The sequence below is a fragment of the Centroberyx gerrardi genome, chromosome 2 (assembly GCF_048128805.1).
Source record: "Centroberyx gerrardi isolate f3 chromosome 2, fCenGer3.hap1.cur.20231027, whole genome shotgun sequence".
In the NCBI taxonomy this organism is placed as follows: Eukaryota; Metazoa; Chordata; class Actinopteri; order Beryciformes; family Berycidae; genus Centroberyx; species Centroberyx gerrardi.
In genome coordinates, this window is record NC_135998.1 from 29,779,197 (window position 1) to 29,803,566 (window position 24,370).

A 24,370-nucleotide genomic window follows, 5' to 3' on the forward strand; every position below is an offset into this window, starting at 1 on the left:
TGTGATGTCTGGGAGGGAAAAAAGTTGCTAAATATGCATTGAACTGTTCAGATATCCAGACTCAAGTTATCTCGGCAGTACTGCACCGCCGTCTCAGTATCACCGACTATGAGGAGCACTAGACCAGCGATAAGGTAAGGTTTAGTATAAGTTTATACAGTATGCCGGGCGGTTATTCAGTCGCTGTGTTTTTAAGAGTAACCCATGAATGGTTTCGGTGTTTGCGTGGCAGCTGCCTGCACTGGGAAAAACTCAATGTAATGTTGGAGAAAAGATTTGAGGAGGCTACGACACAGTTTTGTATCTAACAACATGAGTTGAAGACGTTGTTCAGCACCCGACATTAGTGGCGCGAGCCGTTTTCCTAGCTCGACAGTGTGGGGTACGTTAGAGAAAATATTGACCATCATATCTCCTGCATTTCTCATTTCGACAGCTGTCATTCTAAAACAGCAGGATACAAATCTTCCCATAGGCCTACAGTACTGAGGAGTCATGCATATGAAACCGAGGCTACTGTTATCGTGCTCTTATTTAAGCTAATGTAATGACAGGCTTCTTTTTTATTCCAGGTCTAAACCATGCTTCATAGATGATTAGCCCAGAGGCAAAGAAGGACTTTCAGCCTCCACTTTAAAGCCAAATATATTTTCTCTATTTTTTTTAGTTTTTTGTTTTCTTTTTCATCGTGGTTGGTCGAGGTTTGTTCCTTCTGCGCACACCACCAGCTAAGAAATTCACCTGTGAAGACGTTACAACCACTCAACCAATGGCTTTTTTAATGAAAAAGAAGAAGTTCAAGTTTCAGACCCATTTCACGTTGGAGGAGCTTACAGCTGTGCCTTTTGTCAATGGGGTGCTTTTCTGCAAGGTCCGACTGATGGACGGCGGGGACTTCGCCATTGTGTCATCCAGGTATTTAAAACAACTTTTGACTTTCACTTCCTAGCTGTAACAAGACAGGCATGAACCTAAAAGACCTTTATTACAGGGTATTGACACTCATGGTTACTTTACTTCCAGTTATTGGCCAAGGCTCAGCAGACTCGTTTACTTTGCCTCCCTCCACATAGCCTTCAGTTATTTGCCCCCATTTGGATATTGTTGATGCTTTGCTCTTCCATGGAATAGATTATGTAGACGCACTCTGCTACAAAGGAGTGGCTGCTTCACCTTTTGTTTGTTGTTGGTGTTCCACTTCAGGTCAGGGTGACAGTGGGTTAAGTTGTGGCTGTGAAACTGGTATGAAGTTGGTTGCCCGGCAATTCAGCTACATTCATTGTCAGGCTTATTTAACCTTTATTTATCCAGGGAAAGTTGACACAGCTCCATGCTCTTTTCCAGTCCCACCCTGCTTCACATTCATACAGTTCCACACATCCACACTGGGAGCTTCCCAGTTCAACCACAGTCTTCTACTGCTGGACACTGAGCAGCTCCACTGGAGCAGCTGGGGGTCAGTGCCTTGCTCAAGGACACTGAGACAGTAGTTGTTGAGGGAGTGAGGAGCGTTAGTCATTCATTTTTTCCCAACCAGTGTGGGAAAATGTGTTTGGGACTCAAACTTTTGGTCACAAGCCAGCTTCTCTCACCTGTAGACCGCTGCAGCCCCACTGTGACTGTTTCCGTTAAATCAAGGAGTGTTTTTCCAAAGTATCGCTGCAGATCTTTTACCTGGGAACGTCTGTGAAGGCGGCAACTTGTATGGACTTGTCACTGAAAAGCTATAGCTGTTATAAAACTCTCTTAGGTTTTCTTTTACAGCAGAGTGGCATTGCTTACTTCATCATTAGAACAAATTTCACCTAATCACCCCAAAATCACCCACTCCATCCGCCAGCCATTATCAGTCCCTCCAAATAAACTATTAGTCAGACATGGTGGCTTGACTTGAGTGAGATCAACTCTAATTACCAATAAAAAGAGACAGTCATGTGTGTGTGGGCACATCTGTGGCTCATGATATGCGAAAGCTCTGAGGCAACACAATGGCAGGTCTACAGTATTACAGAAAAGTGCTTCACAACCAAGGAAAATAAAAATCAATGATTGAAATAGATCAATAAAACAGATATAACAATGAAATAAAACTGTAAAAAATAGGTGTAGCGATGAGACAAATAGTATACATAACAGACAAGGCCACAGGGATAAAATGAATAAAATATATAGAAAGGTCATAAAATAAAAGTAAGTTTTAGGAAGTGATTTAACAGATGATACTGACTCCGTGACACAAGTCGTCTGAAAGTGCCTCACCTTTAGTCTTTAACCTGGACACAGGAACAGTCAGAAGGTTCCAGCCTGAGGATCTCATAAGATCAACAGTTCAGACAGATAACTCGGGGCCAGGCCCTGCAAAGCCTTTAAATTTATCAATAAAGCCTTAAAATCAATTGTAAAAAAGACAGTGAAAAGACGCTAAAATGGGAGAGATATGGTCCCGTCTCTTAGTGTTTTTTTGAGCTGTTTAAAGCTTCATGAGGCAACTTTGCACTTTGGTGGCCCAAACTGTCAGCGAGAGATAACTGTTTGAATTTTAAAAAGTTTGAAGGACTCCTCTGACCTACATTTCATCTTCTCAGTGTGTGGTGGAGGTGGAGGTGGTGAAGAGTAGGCATGGGCCGGTTTCCGGTTTCAAGGTATACCGCGGTTTGAAAAAGTCACGGTTCCAAAACCACTAATATTTCCCGTCATACTGTTCCGACGGTATGAGCTGTTTTTTTTACCCCCAAGTTAAAATGACTATTCTCAAAGAGAGAAAGTGCAGGGAATCCCCCAGGTCGCGTGCAGACTGCAGAGGAACACGCCCCTCCCCTCGGTTGGTACCGAGCAGTCAGCGCTCAGCAGTCAGTCAGCTGTGTTTACAACCCGTGTGTAACGTATAATGGCCGAAGGAGGTGAACCCCCCGAACTTTTCCCCCCGTCGAAAAAGACTAAGTCGGCTGTATGGGAATATTTCGGTTATCGAAAAAACACAGACGGCCACGGCTTAGAGGAGGAAGGTCACCCAACATGCAAAACATGCTGGCGAAGAGTGGCTGCTAGAGGAGGCAATACATCCAACATGATTGCACATCTACGGGAGCACCACCCATCGCTCTTTGCCAAATTCAAGGTAACGTTGTCTTGAAATTAACTTGATGCATGCATCGGACAGAAACCATTTTCCACCGGCAGGTTCGAGGAGTCTTTCATGGTCATGGGACTAGGGAGTTACCGTGCCTAGCTAGCTAGCTGACATTAGTGAAATAAATACTCTAGGCTAGCTACCGAGGCAGATAACACGGCTAATTAGCTAGCCAACATCAGCAAACCATTGAATTTTGTCGGAATTAATTCAAAGCAAAATGCCACAGAGCCAGCAGGTCGTTTAACAAAACATATTGCGCTGAAGACATGTACATAATGACCATGAAAGACTCCTCGAACCTGCCGGTGCAAAATGAGGCACAAACTGTGGCTATGCGGAGACTGAGAGAGAGCGCGAGTGTGTGTGTGTGTTATACGGAGAGAGAGAGCGTGTGTGTGTGTGTGAGAGAGAGAGAGAGCGAGAGAGTGTGTGTGTTTACGTGTGTATGTGCGTGCGCATCAACATTGAAACAATCAAAGTGTATTTTTTTTCCAGAAAATAATTCAGTTATTTATATTCTATATGTTATACTATGTTAACTTAACATACAACGTTTGCTAATGTTCCAAATGTTCTATATGTTATTTAAAAATAAATTACATATTGTTCAATGGCAAAAAATGTGTGATTTGTTTTTTTTTACCCAGAGATTTTACAATAACATTTTAGAGGTGCGCGATACCGTGAAACCGTGGTATTTTTGCCTAAGGTTATCATACCGTCAAAATCTCATACCGGCCCATGCCTAGTGAAGAGCCACTGTTGGTGAGTCCAGGCGCTCACTCACTGCTGTTTAGGAGACACTTTTGGATCTCACTCCCAAAGTGAAACCGCTGCCAGTGAACATACTGACACCAGAATTTAATCTGGACAAATAGAGCGAATGTGCGGTGAGTAGTTAGTGGGGATGGGATGCTCTTTTCCGCTGCAGCACCACTTCCTGATCTAGACTGATAAACAGCCCACAATTGCTTTTACCCACTCCCCCTTGAATCAAAAAACTCAACCTGCACTCAGAGCTGTTGGGGTTTGAGACTGGGCTGTGATTCTCTCCATCTGCTGACAGAACCAGGGTCCAGAAATCGACCGAGATCAGCCACACTTGAAAAATGTCCTCTCCGACACTTCATTCAATAGAACACAGGCGCTGCTGTTTAGACGAACATCATCAGACACAATGAACAAACAACTGCAGAGGCTCAATAACGAGAGAATGGTTTGAATTGAAGGGAAGCCCAGCTCCTCGCCACGAGAACAAATGATTGATTCTGTCAACAGTATCCTCGCCAATGTAACTCAGGTCTTTGTCAATAGCCTACAGGGTTGATATTCTAACAAACAATATATATTTATTTATTCAAAGTGTCAGTATGTCTGCAGGCTTGCAAAGGCAGTCATTGGTTCATTGGTTAGTCCTGCATTTAGTGCAATATCCAAATCGCCCATTTAAAGTACAATGGCCTTCCTTATCATCACTATTTTCATATTTGCCCAGTTGATGAATATCTGGCATTTGTTTGTGCATATTTTTCTATGTGCGTGGCAAGATATTGAGCATAGGGGCCTCCAAGCTGCCCTTTTTACCTGTGACCACACACCGTTCACAGGAACATGCTGGTGGAGAGACGGCTTTTGTTGTATTGCCATAGAACATGACAAAACAATAGTAATATACCAGGGAATTTCCTTACATTCCCAAACATTAAACATCTGGTTAAAGCCTATTTCTAAGACATACATATGTGCTTCACAACTCTGGAATATATTACATGGCAGAACCTGGAAATTGGTATCATGGCAACACAATCACACAGTCCCCCCTCTAGTATTCACTATGGCAATAAAGGTAAGCAGTAGGGCTTGTCTAAATAATTTAATATCTTTATGTTGAAGATGAGAGTAAGATTTCAAAGGAGTTGTCTGTTCATTGATGCTTACTGGTGGCAGCTCCGTCTGGACTGGAATTCATTTTAGCAAACAGCAAAATGTGTTAAGAAACTAATTACAACCTATCAGTTTTGTTCAATTAGCCATATAAGAGGAGGACCAGAGGAGTCAAAACTATGATCAGAATAGCCATTCTTATGCATTCTCCTATTTTTTCATTTTGCTGACTTCTGTTAAATGAGATATTATTGAAACTGAAATCTCCTGGGACCTTGTCAAGGACCCCACTTTGGCAACATTGCTTCTAATTCAGCTTGTAAGTTAGACAGTGGAGCTGATTCAACAGTACAAGATGACAGGTAGCAGTGCTGTGAGATACATCCTCAAACTGAGGGTGAGCAGCTGAAAAGAGAGGATCTCTGCTGCTGCGGCGCACACGTGGCTGGTCTTCCTTAGAGGTTGTGAGATGAGTAAAGCTTCCTCCATTCAAGATACTCCACTGCTGTATTAAATGAGATAAACTGGGTAATTTGCACTCACACTGACCTCAGCCTACTTTGTCGCTGCAGCGTAGTTTGGTTTGGACTGGCTATGTAACTCTCCTCTACCTGTCCTAGCTAACTGAGGTGGGTGGCTTTGCATAGTGAATACGGCTCACAGCTTGGTTTTTGAATACAGGGTAATAAAAAAAAAAAAAAAAACATACCGAGAAGCTGTTTTAGTTGCAGTACAAGTTCCTCTAGAAAAGGGAAGTGTAACCAGGTTGAGGTCTTATGTCTACAACTTACCAATGACCTGCTAATATGGAGTCTAGTCAGGGCCTCCTGTCTACCACAGCTAGAAACAAACCTTTTCTCTTGTATTCAGTGGCCCTTCAGTGGTGTTTGCATCCTTTGACAGATCATACAGCATTATTCAAACGTCCCTCACAGATATTTTAAAAGTCTGTCTGTGTTTATGTAAAGCTAACAACAAAACTAAATCTGTAAACCTAGCCATTGCAAACTCTAAGCATTGCCTTTAGTCAAAACTTACTATCTTGTCAACATTAATTACAAAAAATTAACTTTTACAGCAACTGGACAAAGTAACTAGATACAGCAAGTTAGCAATCTCTTAGCAAGTGTAGTTATCTTGATTTAGTGTTTCAGACATGTCATATAATAATTTTACACTGTAAAACAATAAATGAAAATGAGGAAGATATAAAGGATGAATGACATACCTCTATCTTTAGATTGCTTTTCCAGTTCCTCTTTTCCTTTTCAAAACTGGAAATTGTAATGTAATCTATTTTGAGTTGCTGATAAAACAAGTGATACTTCACCTGTAGCAACATTTTCATGTGTTTGTGCAAATCTGGTTGTGTCACCTGACTTTGATGTCATGTGTAGCATGTGTATGTGTGGTGAGGAGTACTATTGGTTTAATGTTGAGTTGTTGTCAGTTCTGTTTAAAAAAACAAACAATAATTCCATGCCATCCCTAGCTGCCCTAGACAGCATCCATATTGCTTGTTCCATTGACTGCATCTCCCTGTATTGTCTAGACTGTTTTTCTGGCTTGTTGGAGTAACATTACAGGTCATATGTGTATCATTTAAACATCAATAAATCATTACCACATTCATTTTGAGACATTAGTATAGCTACTGTAAAACAAGCATGCAATTCGTGATAGGTTTGAGAAGGCGTGGCGGTCACCTCACATTTTTCGTTTCAGTCTGTGGCTTCAATCAGGAAAAACTCCTGGCACAATAAAAAGGTTACTTTAGGCTATATTCATTCATAGGCACAGAGCTGACAAGACAGAAACTAGGCTACAGAGCAATCAAGCCCAGAGAAAAAAAACAGGCAGGCTAAAATACAGCCTGAAAACAGTGTGAAAAATCACTATAATATTCCTATAGTATTACTATAGGAACTTAGTGTGTCTATGGTAATCTATGGTATAGCTAAACGCTGCATCAAAAACTAAAAAAATGTAAAAAGTGATGCAGCATGCAGGCTCATCGAGTCTTTGTAGCTGTGTTCCGTCCGTAATGGCACATGCACAGTAAAGTTTGTTTTATTTTTGGGACAGACTGACCGACAGAGTGACATATACGCGGGTCTCAGCTAAAAATGAGACCATTGCTAAGAAGATCAACAGCTTCTACTGGCCTCTATAATGCATTTTACATTGTTTGCCACTGAGTCAGATTTGGCAGGAAATCTGGAAAGCTGCATTGCTTTATGGCACAAAAGAGGAAGAGGGTGCTGTTTATGGGAAAGGTGGTCTTAATTTTCAGAAACGGCTGCACTAACAATATCAGTGGCCAAAACATCTTCACTGTGGTCTCATGTCTTTGTGGTAATCATATCAAGGTATTACAATTGATTTGACAATGATATACTCAGTCAATATTAGCTGCATGCTGCATTTCAGACAGAAGACAAGATATAGAGATTTGCCTTTAACAGACAGACACTGCTGTTTTCATGCTGTTTCTAAAAGTTAGAGGAGTCTATTTGTGAGTCATAGTCTGCCTCTAAATTTAAATTTGTGTGCGTGAGTAGCTTAGTTGAGAGCATAATGCTCCTTGTCAGAGTCCCATGGTTACATTGCATCAGGATCCAATGTACCAGGCAGTGCCACTGCCAGGGCAGCCAGCCCAGTTCTCTGCAGTGTTTATGTTTGTTTGTGTGTGTGTGTGTGTGTGTGTGTGTTTAGAGTGTCAAGTGGTGAAGACACCTTGATATTCTGGGTTTAAATTGAGGGATGCTGTCAGGGAGGAGGGGTTGAGGGAGGACAGGAAGGGAAAAAATTATTCAACAGACACACAGGCATTTATTTCACACTGTCACACTGTGTTTTTGCTCTTTCCACCCTCTTTATTTCAGTCTCCTTTTAGAGGCTAACAACTGGATAGAGAGCAGTCAGCTTTGTATCAGTTCTTCCATCTATCTATCCATCCATCCATTTTCTAGCCGCTTATCCAGGTCCGGGTCGCAGTGACCACAGGGAAACCAGACCATCCCAAATATCTTTTGCCCAGCAGCTTCTTCCAGTTCCTCCTGGGAGATCCCCAGGCGCTCCCAGGCATGCTGGGAGATGTAGTCCCGCTCATGAACTTGGTGAGGTGAGGGTCGGGACGAAGATCGACCGGTAAATCAAGAGCTTTGCTTTGTTACTCAGCTCTCTCTTCATCACCAAGGTCCGATACAATGATACATTACTGCAGCCGATGCAGCTCACCGGCAGTCAACCTCACAATCCTTCTTACCCTTACTTGTGAATAAAACCCCAAGATACCTGAACTCCTCCACTTGGGGCAGCTGCTCCCCTTACCTGGATGAGGCAGGCTGTCTTTTTCCAGGAGAGAACCACGGCCTCAGACTTGGAGGAGCTGATCCTCACCCCAGTTATGTCACAGTTAGCTGCAAACTGCTGCAGTGCACATCTGAGATCACTGTCCGATGAAGCCAGAAAGATGACATCATCTGCAGACAGTAGAAATGCCACTGGGCACTCTCCAGACCTCGGCTGCACCTTGGTTATTCTGTCCATGAATATCACAAACAGGAGAGGGGACAAGGCACACCCTTGTCAGAGTCGGGATGCCCACCTTGAACATGCTTGACTTAATGCCAAGAATGCGAACACAGCTCTTTGACTGTACAGGAATTGAATGGCTTGCAGCAGCGACCCGGCACCCCATACTCCCGCAGCACCACCCACAGGATACCTCAGGGGACACGGACGTAAGCCTTTCCCAAATCCACAAAACACACGCAGACAGGATAGGAAAGTTCCCATGACCCCTCGATCATCTGCAAGAAGGTGAAAAGCTGCTCCACTGTTCCATGACCGGGACGAAATCTGCATTCATTGCTTCTCCTTGTATCAATTCTTAATACACTTATTTAATACATTTGTAATCCATTGTAGATTCAGTTGACTGGCTCAGTTCCAGATTATTGCTTCAGATTTCTCAGACTTCCACCGAAGTTTTTAGATTTCTTTCAGAGTGAAGAGGGAGTCAACCAGTAAAGGATTTTCTTCTTCTCTGATTTAGGTTCTTCGGTAGCCTTCTACATCATGCATAGACAAGTACACTACACATATACGCCTCTGCACACGTAGGCTGCACACAGTCTTGTTCAGCAGCACCCTGCCTCACATTCACCTACAATTATACACATTCACACCTGGGAGCTGCCCAGTACAACACAGTCTCATAATGGTGAGGGAGGGGTGAACGTTGTCCCAGCTAGTCCAAGGATTCATAACTGCGTTCTCCAAGTCAAAAGCCCACTTCTTTAGCCTTAAAGCTACCACCACCCTAGGCATACACTTGCTAACTAAAGCAAATACCTTGTTATATTGTCATATTACCCTTTTCATCACACCAGTTACCAGGGTCAAAAACACACAAACAAACACACACATAGCAACCAAAACCCATACATCACTGTCAAATGACAATTTCTTCTAATTTCACACAGTATTGAAAAAGCCCAGTAATCAGAAGGTTCTACTTTTTTTGCATTCATCAAAAGGAAAATGAATTGGGAACAGGGATTAACATAGCCAATAGGGACACGAGGAAGGGGATTTTTAACTGTGTGCGTGTGTGTGTGTGTGTGTGTCAGCATGTGTCTACATGTGTGAGTGTGTTTTTCAGGCTGATTTGCATCCAACTATGTCTCATTCCTCAGATTCTTCCATGAGAAACAAGACAGAGAGAGAAAAAGAAAGCAGGACGGCATAGTTTCAAAAGTGGGAGTTTTTAACCCAAACCCATTTGTAACTGCACTTCAGCTGTCAGGGAATACACGCCACACAATAACAATCCACATGACACAAATTTTAATACCATAAATAGAATTTTTTTACTACAGTACCTAAGCAAAACACATAAAATAAACAAAAAGACAAACAAAAAAAAATCCAGTAATAAGCACTGCAAGGGTAATTACTGGTATAAATGAATAGGAGGAGTGGATAATGCACTGAATGATAAAATTAATGGTTAAATGAATAAAGGGATGAATGAATAAATCAGTGTAGGTTTAATGCCTGTCCATCCTGTCTGGACCATTTCTTGGTCAAACCTGCGAGATTAGACACCATGTGATCTACCAACTATAATTTGGTTTCCACATTATCATTAAATTGTATCAGAGGTGTGACCAAGTCATCTTTACTCGAGTCCCAAGTCAGTGTTCAGTCTTGAGGCACAAGTCTCAAGTCAAGTCTCAAGTCTAAATGTAGAGTCCAAGTCAAGTCCATGTCATTAATGTCAAGTCTCAAGTCTAAATGTAGAACAGCAAGTCAAGTCAGAACAAATCAAGAGTCCAGTATCAATTTAATATCTTTAAAGAAAACTAAATATCTAGGACCTTTCAATGCAATATGGTTTTAATAGGATAAAAACTTGCTGGGGTTCAGTGTCTTGCTCAAGGACACTGAGACAGTAGTTGTTGAGGGAGAGTTGAGTGTTACTCATTCACTTTCCCCACCCACATTTTCCCAGCTGGTCTGGATTCACTAAACTCCACTGCTCCCACTCTCTTAAATTTCACAACATAGAAACTAGTTCTCAGAGAACATAACGCAGTTATCATCACCATTCATTATTAGGGTTTCAACCTCTGCTTTAAAGCAGGCTTTGTGTTGGAACTGTAATAACTGATGGGCGTTGCCTTAATATGCATCTGTTTTAAGGGATAAAAACTTGGTAAGAGCATCATGAGTTTGATTTCTATAATCAGATTCAACTTCAATAAATTCAATCATTCCATACAAATTCAGAAAACAGAATTTAAATTCAGTTGTCTGCTGGAACAAATCTCATCACTTTCAATCTAAGTCATTTACACAAACACAAGATCTCAAGTCAAGACTTTAGAAACCTTTTCAAGTCATCAAAGTACAAGTCAAAGTCAAGTCCCAAGTCACCAGAATCCAAGTCAAGTCCAGTCTCAAGTCTTCTCTTCATGCATCAAGTCAAGTCTCAAGCAATTAATATTATGACTCGAGTCCCCACCTCTGAATTGTATCTCTGGGTCTAACAGGCTAATGCATCCATGTTTGTTCAGCATAGTAATTCCCACAAAATCTCTAAGATGACCAATTAAAATGGCTTGATCACTAGTGTCACAGGCAGTACAAAGGTCAAACAGAACTGGAACAGAGCTTTCATCAGCATCTGCTGCTACAAAAAACTTTCCCAACTCTGGGTAAAGTTAAATCTATCTGCATATATGGATGTATGCATATGTGTGTATTTGTTTCTTTGTTTGGAGGGAAATGGTCTGGTCAGGCGTGATGTTGAGTGTTTTCTCAGTCTTGCTCCTCCTGTTTTTCTCATTGTCCAGTCCAGCATGTTGTACACGGCAGGTTTACTTTGGCTACTTGGCTGTTCAAATGGTTTTCTCTTGTTAATTCCTTGCTATATTATTATCATAAGGGTTTCAGACCACAGTCAACAATGGGTACTAAAATGAAAGAGTATGTTTAGGGCGTACGTCTGACTGTGACCTTTACCAGAGCAGTCCCTTGGGGGTCATGACCTACCAGCTAAGTAAAGGATTGCTCCATCGCAATAGATTGCGTGGCTAGTATCAACTTGCCTTACAATGCTGTGTTTGTGAAGGCGGGCAAGTTGAGCTGTAAGAGGAGAAGTGGCAGAACCTGTCTGGCCATTTTCTCCCTCTCCGGCAGCCAACGACTTTGAGGCTTGTTGTTTTAAGAGCTGTAAACGACAGGTCAAACCTCCGATAACGGGAGTGGGAAAAGAACCTCTGTCCTCTGTGATCCAAAGTTAAAGTTGCTGCTAAAGTGTTGAGAGAGAGAGAGAGAGAGAGAAATTCTTTACATATGAACAGAAGATTTGTGATATGAATTGTTGACCAGGGATTCTGCACAGGACCTAAATCTCTTCTTCTTTTCCCTCATGTTTTGAAAAAGATGTAGCTCATTTTGCAGTTTCATTTTCTAAAAATCGAAATAAATAAGGCTCATCATAATGAAATTTGTGGTTTTTAAGTGAGGTCTGCCATGCCGGTTGGAACTAGGGAACATTTATGAGATGTTGTTAGCATTGCATGTCCTACAATTTTGACATTAGCCCACACTCTACAGAACAACCATGTAGGACAATCTGCTATCAGCAAAGGCACCAAGCTGAGTTTGCACTTGTGTGTTACGTAATTGTAGCGTTGATCGTATCGGAGTGCTGGAGAGTTCTCATTAACTGGAGGCTCTGAGATGAGCCGGGCATGGATGGTTAACATCTGGATTTACCAGCCAAGTCGGTACAAGCCCAGGACATTGATGTACTGCTGAGGTGTGTGTGTGTGTGTGTGTGTGTGTGTGTGTGTGTGTCACCCCCCCATGTAAACTTGTCTTAGCATTTGCTGATAACACGGCTGTGTTTCCAGCTGGAGAAGCTTGCAAGGCTTTGTCCCCTTGACAAGAGCCTGTTGGTAGACCGGGTGAGGAACGCCACCTTGTTGATTTGTGTCCTTATTGAAACACCGGTCATTGGATCAATCCCATAAGGCCTCATTTCATCTCGCATCCTTCTCAAATTCCACTGGAGTAGAAGAGTGAGAGAGTGGAATCTTTGCAAATGAGATTAAGAGATTAGATGCTATACAGCTCAGATGATTCTGCTCTGTTTTTTAACCTTTATTTATCCAAGGAAAGCTCCATGCTCTTTTCCAGTCCCACCCTGCTTCACATTCATACAGTTCCACACATCCACACTGTGAGCTTCCCAGTTCAACCACAGTCTTCTACTGCTGGACACTGAGCAGCTCCACTGGAGCAGCTGGGGTTCAGTGTCTTGCTCAAGGACACTGAGACAGTAGTTGTTGAGGGAGAGTTGAGTGTTACTCATTCACTTTCCCCACCCACATTTTCCCAGCTGGTCTGGATTCACTAACCTCCACTGCTCCCACTCTCTTAAATTTCACAACATAGAAACTAGTTCTCAGAGAACATAACGCAGTTATCATCACCATTCATTATTAGGGTTTCAACCTCTGCTTTAAAGCAGGCTTTGTGTTGGAACTGTAATAACTGATGGGCGTTGCCTTAATATGCATCTGTTTTACTTATCCAGAGGCTATTGGCATAGACCAAATGCCAAGGGAGCAGTGATGTCTGAGCTCGATGGACCGGAGAAAGATTTATTGGGTTCCACCTTTATTTGGGATTTATTGGCAGCTTGGACACAGTTTAGATCAGTATTTATTTATTTATTTATTTACCATTGAAAGACATATTTTTTAGGCAGATGGTAGTGCTGTTTGAACTGAGAAATAACTAGATACCTAATTTAATACTTTATATTAAGTAATTATAATAACTCTGCAGTATGGATAAGTCCCATAGATTAGATATACGGTATAGCATTTTGGAATGAAACCTTCATTTGAGCCAATTATATGATTCTGAGTAGACTGAGAAGTGGAACAGGACAGATGATTAAGAGAAGAACAGTAATGATGAAGTAAGACAGAAAACAATAAGGAGAAAAAAATGAACAGTGTGTGTACTGTACTAAAGGAAGCACACAAGTAACCAAAAGCGACATTGCTTTTTTCATCAACACCCTGCTTTACATTCATATTAGTCGCACACATCCACTGCCCAGGACAACCACAGTCTTCTACTGGCTGCTGAACAACTCATTAGAGCTGTTGGGGGTTAAATGCTTGCACAAGGGTTACTGTGACAGAGGTTGTTGAAATAATCACATTCCCTGTTTGGCTTCCCTGTTTGCATCAGAAACTGCGCACATCTCCACCTCAGTTTATAAAAAAGCCATCCACCTCCCGCCACCTCTCCTCCCCAGTTATATCAAATGTATTCCAGTGGGAGTGTTTCAGCACAATTTGATCTGTGATCAAGGGCTGATTTCATGCTGTTGCATCAGAGCCATGTCACTCTACCCATATCACCTCCTTCTAACTGTTATTCCTGTCATAAAATGAAGAATCTCAAACTAGTGAATCATTTTTTTCTGTTTCTCGCCAGAGTACAGCAACGAAAAATTAATTTGGCTCTGTTTCACATTCCTCCACCTCCACCATTTATCTCATCCTCTTAGTTTACTGCTGTCAAGTTGCATTTGATTTCAATTTTGAGGGATGTGATCGGAAGAAGTGTGTGTGTGTGTGTGTGAGAGAGAAAGGGATCACCTCTCACTATCATACACAAACATATGTGCAGATAAATACTCAATCTGTTTCCAATCTTTACAAATGGAAAACCCCTAAATAGACCGCTCCAGTCTGACGTCTCACATGCCTAGATGAGATCATCTGGACATCAGCTGGACGGCCTTCTGGCTTTGTGTTTTTTAAAGACAGCCAAGATGGTGGATGCTGGTTTAATGCTGGTAGTTAGTACAGCTGTTGATGACAGAATACTGTCATTTTACAACTTAATCCTATAAAGTAGGATTGGTGGTATAAATCCTCAAGAACCCTCATGTTCTTGTTGTTATTCTTATGGAAAAGTGATCATGTTTGCAGTCAGTAAACCTGACTCATCCTCCTCCAAAGGGTTGGAATCTGCACCCAGCATGCAGTACCTGCACACTTGAAGGAATAGTGCACCCAAAAATGAAGAATTTGTCACTATCTACTCACCGTTATGTCAGTTGAAAAACTGCTGACACATTTTTAGCCCGGGAGTTTCATGCATCAGACCAGCCCAACTGGCAGTCCTAGCTCTTTTGATGATCTTATTTTAATTATTACGGGTTATAATGGAACATTTCTCTGACAGACAATGTTCTCCAATGAATGTGTTCCTTTGTCTGCAGGGAGGAGGTGCAGCAGAACTGTGTCCGCTGGAGGAAGAAGTTTTCTTTCGTGTGTAAAATGAGTGCCAGTCCAATTACTGGAGTGCTGGATTCCTGCATCTGTAGGGTCTCTGTACGCAAGGTAAACTACAAATCCCAGCATGCAGCTCTCTTTTGCCTCTTCTGCTTTAATTTATTGTTTTCATAATGTGGGCATTGTGAAGTGTGTCCTTTGAGACTGTAACACTGATTAAGGGCTATACAAATAAAATTGACTTGACTTCTCTGGGTAATGAGTATTGATTCAAAGGCAATGATATCATTTCCTCATACCTCATATATGCATATAAATGAACTGTATGAATGAGACAGTTTTTGTCCCTCATTGATTTTTGCTTTCTATCTTTGCAGGAGCTGAAAGGGGGGAAGGCCTTTTCAAAGGTACTGCTTATTTTCTGATGATGAGATTAGGAACTGCTAAAATGTATTATGTGAATATCTCAGTTCATCATAGGTTAGTGAACCTGCCGCAAATGAACTTTTGGACACCGCTCATAAAGCTGACAGTGCCCTGTTTTCTGTATAAAACACTGACTTTTACAGTCTCAGTGATGGTAAAAGCTGTGGTAAAAACCTGTCATGTCAACATTGTAGGGGTGCGTGACTCTGTTGCACTCAGTTATGTTACGGTGAGCATGTGACAGGACACAGTGACAGATATGACTGTGGGAAGCAGATTACAGTGTGTTTACCACAGTACCTGCCTGTAGCCATAGCTGAACTTAAAGCAGCAATCCTGTCCTTTTTCACATCAAGGACCCCTAATTTAGTCCACATTAGAGCCACAGACCCCCATTTGATGAGATTTTGTCTCTCAGCCCCAAATCTGAGAATATTTTTATTGTTAGATATGATTTTGTCCAGAATTCCATGACTATCTGTATTGTAGGTAGAGAGATAACAGAGAAACTATGATCAGAACAGTCATTCTTCTACATTCTCTAATTGTTAATTTCTAAATGAAATAATGATGAAGTTTAATAATTCATTAATTTATTGGGGACCCCCTGGAACCCCCTCAAGAACTCCTGGTGGTCCCCGGACCCCACGTTGAGAACCACTGGTGTAATGTATCAGCTAGTTGGCCCGCACAGGGCGGCGGCTAGGACAAAGTTGTTGGTATTTTGTCACGTTACAGTGTGGCTGTACATTTTATTTTTGCAGGTTAATTACAGGCGTTCATGCTGAGTAATGTGCCTGCCATGCATTTGTCACACTCTCTACCCTGTCTCCTGTCTCTCTTCACTGCATCCTGTTATGAAAACATCAAGCAAACACATTTGTATAGCACTATCACAGTCAGGAAAGTAAAAAGTATATAAGTTAAAACAATGAATAAAGCATTCAGAACTAACAAATATAAAATAATTATAGCAGAGAAAATATTTGTGAATGAATCTGAGAAAATGAATCCTTTTGGGACTGAGATGTGTGTAAGGAGGTGCAGGACTCAGGATGAGACGAATTCAAAAGCTTTTCACACACAAAAAGACAACTCTCTTAGCAAAACATTTTCTTAAAATGGCATTTTCATGGATTCATGGATTTCACTGATCTATTTTTGAGTCAATCGTATGTGACAAAAATGTGAAGTAGAAGATGCTGTGTGTGAGCTTTTGTCTCTGCCTGCCTCTCCCTTTTATAATATGCCACCTCTGCAACAGTTGTATGCCTGTGTGTGTGTTTGTGTGTGTGTGTGTGTGTGTGCGTGTGTGTGTGTGTGTGTGTAAATGTTACGTATATGTGCTGGAAGCTAGGTGGATGTTGATCATTTGGTTGAAACTGGAAAGGAAGCAGTGCTGAAGAATATGTGTCGACTGGGCAGAAAATGGAGAGACAGAAGGAGGAGGTTATAGGAGGTTACTGACCTCTGAATACAGTCACTGTCTCCTGTGCCCCACATACATCACTGGACTGAATGGGTGTCAGTAACAGATATGACATGACCAGGTGGAGGTTAACAGATCTGATAGGAATGGCTGCCATAGCTGCAAAGAGGACATTTTGTAAGAACGGTGCCTGTTGATTCAGGTCTTTGAATGGAAAGGAATAAAAATACATAGGAGAGGAAGATGGAGCTGGTTTACTTGTACTTGTGCTCTTAATTTGTATAGTCTTGTTCCACTGTGTGAACACTGAAATAAGTGAGAAAAATGGATCTCCTGAACATGAGAGGAAATCTACATTTTCAGACTGAAGAAAATGACCGATTGGAAATTGTTGTTTTCTTTGACTTCTAACCTACCAACACATTTTTTTGCTCTTGTTTTGCTCTTGTCCCTGATGGAGTATCAGTGGCACAACCCTCATGTGGGTAGGGTTATATAACAAGTGTGTGTGCGTGTGTGTGTGTGTGTGTGTGTGTGTATGTGTGTGTGCATCAGGGGTATGGGTGGGTGTGTGTCAGTATAAAAGCAGGTAGCTGACTCCATCTAACTGTATGTTCTACCGTACCTTGAACTAAAAACTGTTGATATTTCTCTGTCCTTCTTCCTCTGTTTTCTCTCTCTATGTCTCTATCTTTCTGTCTCTCTCCAGCTAGGCTTTGCTGATCTCAACATCGCAGAGTTCGCCGGCTCCGGCTCCACAGTGCGCTGCTGCATCCTGGAGGGCTACGACACCAAAAACACTCGCCAGGACAACTCTATCCTCAAGGCAGGGCAACAGCCACACACACAGGCACACAAACACACACTAAGCAGACCAGCACTGAGGTGTGTAGTAACATGTCTGTGTCTTTTTTTATAGGTAATAATTGGGATGACGCTTTTGTCTGGGGATCCCTGTTTTAAAACGTGAGCTGCTCTTTTTTTTCTCACACAATCACAAAAACTGGTCTCCACTTTCAAAACCTTTATTCCAGTCTTTATAATGCTCTAATATACACAAACAACATCTTGTTTATGTGTTGTGCCTGTGTTCACCCATAAGGCCTCCCAGCACAGCCAAATCCATCTCTATCGGGGGCCAGGACCCCTCCCTGCAGCTGGACTGTAAGGGTGAGAGCACCGATGCCAACGGCCAGCCACCGGGGGGCGTCATAGGAGGACCCCGTCCCCTCAAACCCCGACAGTCCTCAATGCGGAGCTCAGGTAACAGCTCAACATTTGGTCCCTGTGTCCTTTCAACCCATCTGCTGCTTAACACAAGCTGTTAAATGTCCATAAAGAAATAGTTTAAAATTTGTCCATTTGTCCAATATGTCCATGATTTTTTGTGTGATATCCTACAGTCATTGCGTGTTTTCCCTGTGTGTTTGGCTGCAGGACTGCCTGAAGAGGGTGACCAGACTGTGTCCAGCCCAGACGAGGTCTTTCAAATTGGTCATTTCCGCAACTCTAGCTATGCCAGCCAGCACAGCAAGATATCAGGTCAGGGACCTTTACTTCCTCATGCTACCATCAGGGTCAGGGACTTTTACTTCCTTGTGCCATGACCAGGGAGATGCACTCTGACATACACAATGAGCTCTTCAGCCTAGGGAAATGAATGAGCTGTTGTTATAAATGAGTGTGGGATGGTCTAGTTGTGTATGAATATGATCAAATATTTGCATCCATCCATCCTAAGCCTTTACATGACATGAAATTACATGACAAATGTCAAATACGTTCTCCTTGTTGTTCTTTACAGATCCAGGCAAAAACTTCTGATTATTCTTATTACAAATGACATACTCCCTTAACAGATGTACCAAATTAAATCAAAAATATGCAAGAACTTTTAGCAACTAGGGACAGCTGTGTATGGAAGAACACATTCCTTCATAAAGATGCAAGGAAAAACAGATAAGCACTGATGCTGTTGGAGAGCCAGATGGGTGTTGTGACATATTAGCTCCTGAAGTGCTCCCTAGCGCACCTCAGTGGAATAAGCTAGTGACTGCAGCTCCTACATCAGATAGTTAACATTTATATGCTCTCCTCTCCTCTCCTCTCCTCTCCTCTCCTCTCCTCTCCTCTCCTCTCCTCTCCTCTCCTCTCCTCTCCTCCTCTAGGCTACAGCACAGGTCACTCTCGCTCCTCCAGCCTGACGGACCTCAGCCATCAGCGGAACACCTCCACCAGCAGCAGCATCTCCTGCGGCGTTTTCCACCCCGCCCAGCCTCCTCCCTCCACTCCCACTGACTCACACAGAGCAGCAACTCCTACCAAACCAGAGAGACCTCCTCTACCCTCTGGAGCAGTCCTGCTGTCCAATAGACCCTCCAGGTACACACACACACACACACACACACACACACACACACACACAAACAGGGGCATAGTGGACATCAGCTGCGAGACACGTCTGGCATCCCTCCCTCATAGCAGGCTAGGAATGAAGAATTTTATCAGTATAACTCATGCATTTACTATTGCTGTGTTTCAGATAGGAATCTTGTGTATTTAAAAAACGTTTTCAAAATATAAAAAAAATATCTAAATATAAAGCATGACGTGATGCCAGAGGTGGGGACTTGAGTCATATGACTTGGACTCGAGTCACAGTTTGAATAGCTTGAGACTTGACTTGATGCATGAAGAGAAGACTTGAGACTTGACTTGACTTGACTTGGGTTCTGGTGACTTGGGACTTGACTTTGACTTGTACTCTGATGACTTGAAAAGGTTTCTAAAGTCTTGACTTGAGATCTTGTGTTTGTGTAAATGACTTGGATTGAAAGTGATGAGATTTGTTCCAGCAGACGACTGAATTTAAATTCTGTTTTCTGAATTTGTATGGAATGATTGAATTGAAGTTGAAACTCATGATGCTCTTACCAAGTTTTTATCCTATTAAAACCATATTGCATTGAAAAGTCCTAGATATTTAGTTTTCTTTAAGATATTAAATTGATACTGGACTCTTGATTTGTTCTGACTTGACTTGCTGTTCTACATTTAGACTTGAGACTTGACATTAATGACTTGGACTTGACTTGGTAATCTACATTTAGACTTGGGACTTGACTTGAGACTTGTGCCTCAAGACTTGAGACTGACTTGGGACTTGAGCAAAGTTGACTTGGTCACACCTCTGCGTGATGCCTTGCCCATCAGGAGGAAGAAGGACACTGTGGAGAGCCAGCCCAGCTGTGTGGACGACACCCGCATCGATGCCGACGACATTGTGGAGAAGATCGTCCAGAGCCAGAACTTTTCTGATGTCAGCTGCAACGAAGGCAGGACAGAGTTTGGCTCTTTGGGTTCAGTTTTAGCAGAACATTTGAATGTAGTACTCATAGTGTGTAACTTCTCTTCTGGATGTCTTGTTTCCCTTTTAGACAGCAACTTGAGACTGTTTGTCAGCAGGGATGGGACCACTGCTCTCAGTGGGACACAGCTAGGCAACAGGTACACTGTGTGTGTGTAAGAGTGTGTGTGTTTGGGGGAGGGAGGGGGTTGTTACCACTATTGTAAGTTCATATGGGCATGCCAAGATGAAAAACGTATACCTACATACATACATACATACATATTTATATTTATATATTTACAGTGGCACACATTTACTCCCTCTCATATTTACTCTTAGGTTTCACTCTCACCACTATTATCTGTAGACAGTTCTATGGTAAAACAACTCAAATCTTCCCATATGGGTTCCTGGGACTAAACTTGGGGGTCTGTGGTCTAATGTGGGTCTATTTTTGTGTCTTTAACATGTAAAATGTGTGAGAAACCCTGATCTACTCAACATGTGTCGAAATTGTCGGCTGCATATGTTTATATAGCCTCAATGGTTTATATTGTTTTGTATGTTTCTATTTTTTCTTTGTTGTATCTTATTACTTTTGCTGCTACGACGACCCAATTTCCTCCATCTTAATTATCCTAATTCATCTGTTTCTGTGTTTCTCCTAGTGTGTCAGCGGGCGTCTTTGAACCGGTGGTCATCGAGACTCACTGAGAGATACACTGAAGACCGTCAACTGGTTTTATGTTTCTATGGCATCTGATTGTCTGTGACTGTGTATGTACAAATCTGTGCGTACTCGTCTTCAGTGCACTCCGCTTGATATGAGACTACTATGATATATAAATATTGAACCCTACTAGTATATTTAATCAGGTGGTGGGCGGTGTGTAACAAACGAATAATCCTTTAATCAAGAGGAACTTCTTTACATTGAAACTTTGATCAGCGATAAGTGTGCAAACTACTTGAAAGACACCTAGAAAACCACTGCATTGTGGGAATTGTAGTGCAACACTGAAACGAGTGCCATCAAAGGTCCGACGAAAATCAGATGGGAACTGGAAAACAAGCTTCTAGCCTGCTTTTACACCTTTTTATTCACTGTATAGATCTACTATACTGTGTTTTTTTGCACATGTGTACTTTTTGAGGAGGATTGTTGATTAAGCGTGTCAGGTGATCAAGTGTCAAGCCTTAGTCGACTTCACAGCTTAGTGCCAAAGTCAGGACTGACGTAGAAACCACTAAACGGAAAATGGAGATGGCACAGTGGCTTCAAATCGCAAAGACAAATGAAATGTCCTATTTTTTTTATTCCTTTCTAATCATTCCTCTTCAAATCTAAATCCAGTGCTTTGATACATCTGTAAAATGTCATTCTGCTCATACTAGACCGTAGATCTTTTAAACAAAGCTGGTGTTCATGTGGCTGGTCCATATGTAACCCTCCATCCTGTGCACTTACTAGACACTTATTTGCTTCATGGATTTTAATAGGCCGTCTCTCCGTACTTATACTTGATTGTGAATATCTAGGCCTTTTATTCTCTTGTAAACTAATCCAGACTGTGAGATTTTGTGGTGATGAGACCATATAGTGGTTTGTCTCAGCTACATTTGCAGTTTGGGTTGACGGACATCTTTGTCACAACCCAAGTTACACATTCCTCTTCACTTCCAACAGATAAATCAAACCCAGAATAGAGGGATCAACAAAGTAAGGCATTACAAACAATTCACATTGCAACAGGCTGAATAGGTTACTTTATATATATTGTCTTTAGCCCGAGGTACTAGCCACTTACCTTTAGCTGCTATGCAAATCACGTGGTTAGCTAGCTAACAAGCTGCCATTGTTTAAACACAAAATCAGCTAGATGGATCAGTAAGTTCTCAGTCACAAACAATAGAGAAATTGAGACAGGTGAGTTGTAAGTTTAGAAGTGTAATCATCTGTTCATCTGGACCTCCAACATGGCCACTAAAGCCCTCTATTCTGGACAAACCATTGTTTTTGACAACCGGACGCCTGAATAGTAATTGTGAATATGGACCAAATAGTTTTAGGATATTTAAAAAAGTTAGCTGGCTAACTTATGTATCATCGCCACTAAGAGACGTATAGTAATAGACCTGGCCAGCTGAATATTGGCCTGTCATTAGCTGCCGCCCTGCACACAGGTGTCACGCTGCACAGAGCACCATAGTTATGAAAACGACTAACTCCAGCCACAACTCAGCGCACTTTTTAGGGTCAGGCAGTTTTTGTGCTGCAATATAGGACTGTGAGTAATTAAATGGTTAATAAGAGATTCATTATTATTCATATAGCAGTTGATTGGTTGGTGCAAAGTGACCCTGTCGTTTCAAGTCTACAGCTCATGCTGATAATCCTGGTACTGGGTGTGTTGGCATCACATTCTCAGTGTGGCGAGGTCAGTCCCACAGCTGCTCCAGCACAAAGCTCCTGTTGTACCATCACTTACAATAGAGCTTTTTATACAATAGATCCTCACCCACACAGCACCCCATAGATGTCTTTGTGTGTGTATGTTTATGTTAATGTGTGTGTCACATCTGGGTGAGTGAGTGTGCCTCCTAGAGATTTACCAAATGCATGCAGGCCATGCATGTGTGCTTGATGTGAAAGTATGTACATCGGATCCTGAAAAGCTTTCCTTTTACATTTCAAACCCTGGGTAAATACTAGTTGAGTTGATCTTAAAGTTAAACTATCTAAACATTTTTTTAAATACGGAAGAGCCATTTTTGTTCAATATGGGAATTATTAGACTGGTGCACCTTTAAGTTTTGTTTCTCATTGTTTTTTCTCAACTTTATGCTAGCATTGCAATCTTTTCAAAACTGAACCCTATAAGTGGAAAATAATGCCTGCAATGTCTACAGAGATGCTACTTTAAATTTCAAAAAAAGTATTTCTTATGTCCGACTCATTCCTCAGACTGTTGTTTGTTGATAGGCAGTATTATGCACACAGTATGTGTCGTATAGACACAGCTATCCAATAAATAAGCTTCAAATCCGTTGACATGTTGACATACACATATGATTTAATTCCATACTAATCGTATAGCAGCGATTGAGTCCCTCTACTGACATCTAAACTTGAGAACTATTTTTGAACATTTTTCATGGTCTCTTTGAAGAATTGATTCCCACTGTTTCTTAAAAAAACGTCAATATCACAAATAATGGTTATAAGTGCAAATCTATTTACTTTCCTGGTGTTTTCAGACCAGCTGGCTGGTTTACATTTTTGTACAGAAAAATGTGGGAAAACTTATGTTGTATGGTGAGACGGGACACACAGTCTAAACACCAATGATTTCTAGTGGAGAGCATGGATATTAGAGAATACACTAAAGGGAATCGTCGTGTTGGTGAATCTTCTACTGTTCTGAAGAGGGGATTTGTTCTATTAATAATTTTTTTCCTTCGTACTTGACAATTTGTAACGTGACCTTTTTAACTAAATGTATGCATTTAATGTGCTATTATGTCATGAGGTGAAAGGTTTTTTTTTCCTGATAATTTGATCATTAGATTTGGATTATATTGCATCTCAATACTAGCTGTGATACTGATTGTATTTACATAGGAAGGAGGTAAACTGGATGAGTACAATTATAAGAAATTTAAAACCATAAAACATCTGAGAATACATATAAAAAACTGCTTTGTTGGTTTCCCCTGTGATATAAGCATGAACATATTTAAATCAATATTTCAATGAAAAAAACTTGATACTTGACAAAATTTTGGGGTATATTCACTTATTTTCTTTAGAATTATGAATGGAAAATCTCTATATTTTTTTATTTTCCTAACCTATTGTAACTCAAAATACCAATGTATTGTACTTCAGTGTCTCCAAACATAACAAATGTATGCAAACCTTTTACAGCATCAAAATCTGGAGTCAAAATGTTCAGTCCAATAAATAACTATATGTAAATGAACCCAGTGTTGGGGTGAGACTATATTAACATTTTTTATCTATATCTGATGTAGATTTAGAGTCACCAGAGGTGGGGACTCGAGTCACATGACTTGGACTTGAGACTGGACTTGACTTGAGTTCTGGTGACTTGGGACTTGACTTTGACTTGTACTTTGATGACTTGAAAAGGTTTCTAAAGTCTTGACTTGAGATCTTGTGTTTGTGTAAATGACTTAGATTGAAAGTGATGAGATTTGTTCCAGCAGACGACTGAATTTAAATTCTGTTTTCTGAATTTGTGTGGAATGATTGAATTTATTGAAGTTGAATCTGATTCTAGAAATCA

The 24,370-nt window shown here is 41.4% G+C and overlaps 1 protein-coding gene across 2 annotated transcripts; it reads left to right on the plus strand.

Moving 5' to 3' along the window:
- LOC139915600 (early estrogen-induced gene 1 protein-like) lies at positions 1 to 20,958 on the plus strand. 2 transcript variants are annotated; one of them, XM_071904265.2, is made up of 12 exons: positions 1 to 134; positions 573 to 915; positions 14,844 to 14,964; positions 15,234 to 15,263; positions 17,421 to 17,537; positions 17,631 to 17,677; positions 17,814 to 17,974; positions 18,149 to 18,253; positions 18,880 to 19,093; positions 19,925 to 20,046; positions 20,149 to 20,218; positions 20,729 to 20,958. In XM_071904265.2, the coding sequence occupies exons 2-12, from the start codon at positions 770 to 772 to the stop codon at positions 20,772 to 20,774; spliced, it is 1,179 nt and encodes a 392-aa protein (XP_071760366.1). In that variant the 5' UTR covers positions 1 to 134; positions 573 to 769; the 3' UTR covers positions 20,775 to 20,958. The 2 variants fall into 2 exon arrangements, with proteins under 2 accessions (XP_071760366.1, XP_078143005.1); XM_078286879.1 differs by lacking the exons at positions 1 to 134; positions 573 to 915 and having other exon boundaries at positions 14,880 to 14,964; positions 17,425 to 17,537.
- The last annotated feature ends 3,412 nt before the right edge of the window (positions 20,959 to 24,370 follow it).

Bases quoted from the DNA above. Each gene is read 5' to 3' on its own strand.
- LOC139915600 (XM_071904265.2), top strand. From the start codon at position 770: ATGGCTTTTTTAATGAAAAAGAAGAAGTTCAAGTTTCAGACCCATTTC. The intron at 17,678-17,813 runs GTGAGCTGCTCT...TTCACCCATAAG, and splicing joins GGGGATCCCTGTTTTAAAAC to GCCTCCCAGCACAGCCAAAT. The intron at 20,047-20,148 runs GCAGGACAGAGT...TTTCCCTTTTAG, and splicing joins TGATGTCAGCTGCAACGAAG to ACAGCAACTTGAGACTGTTT.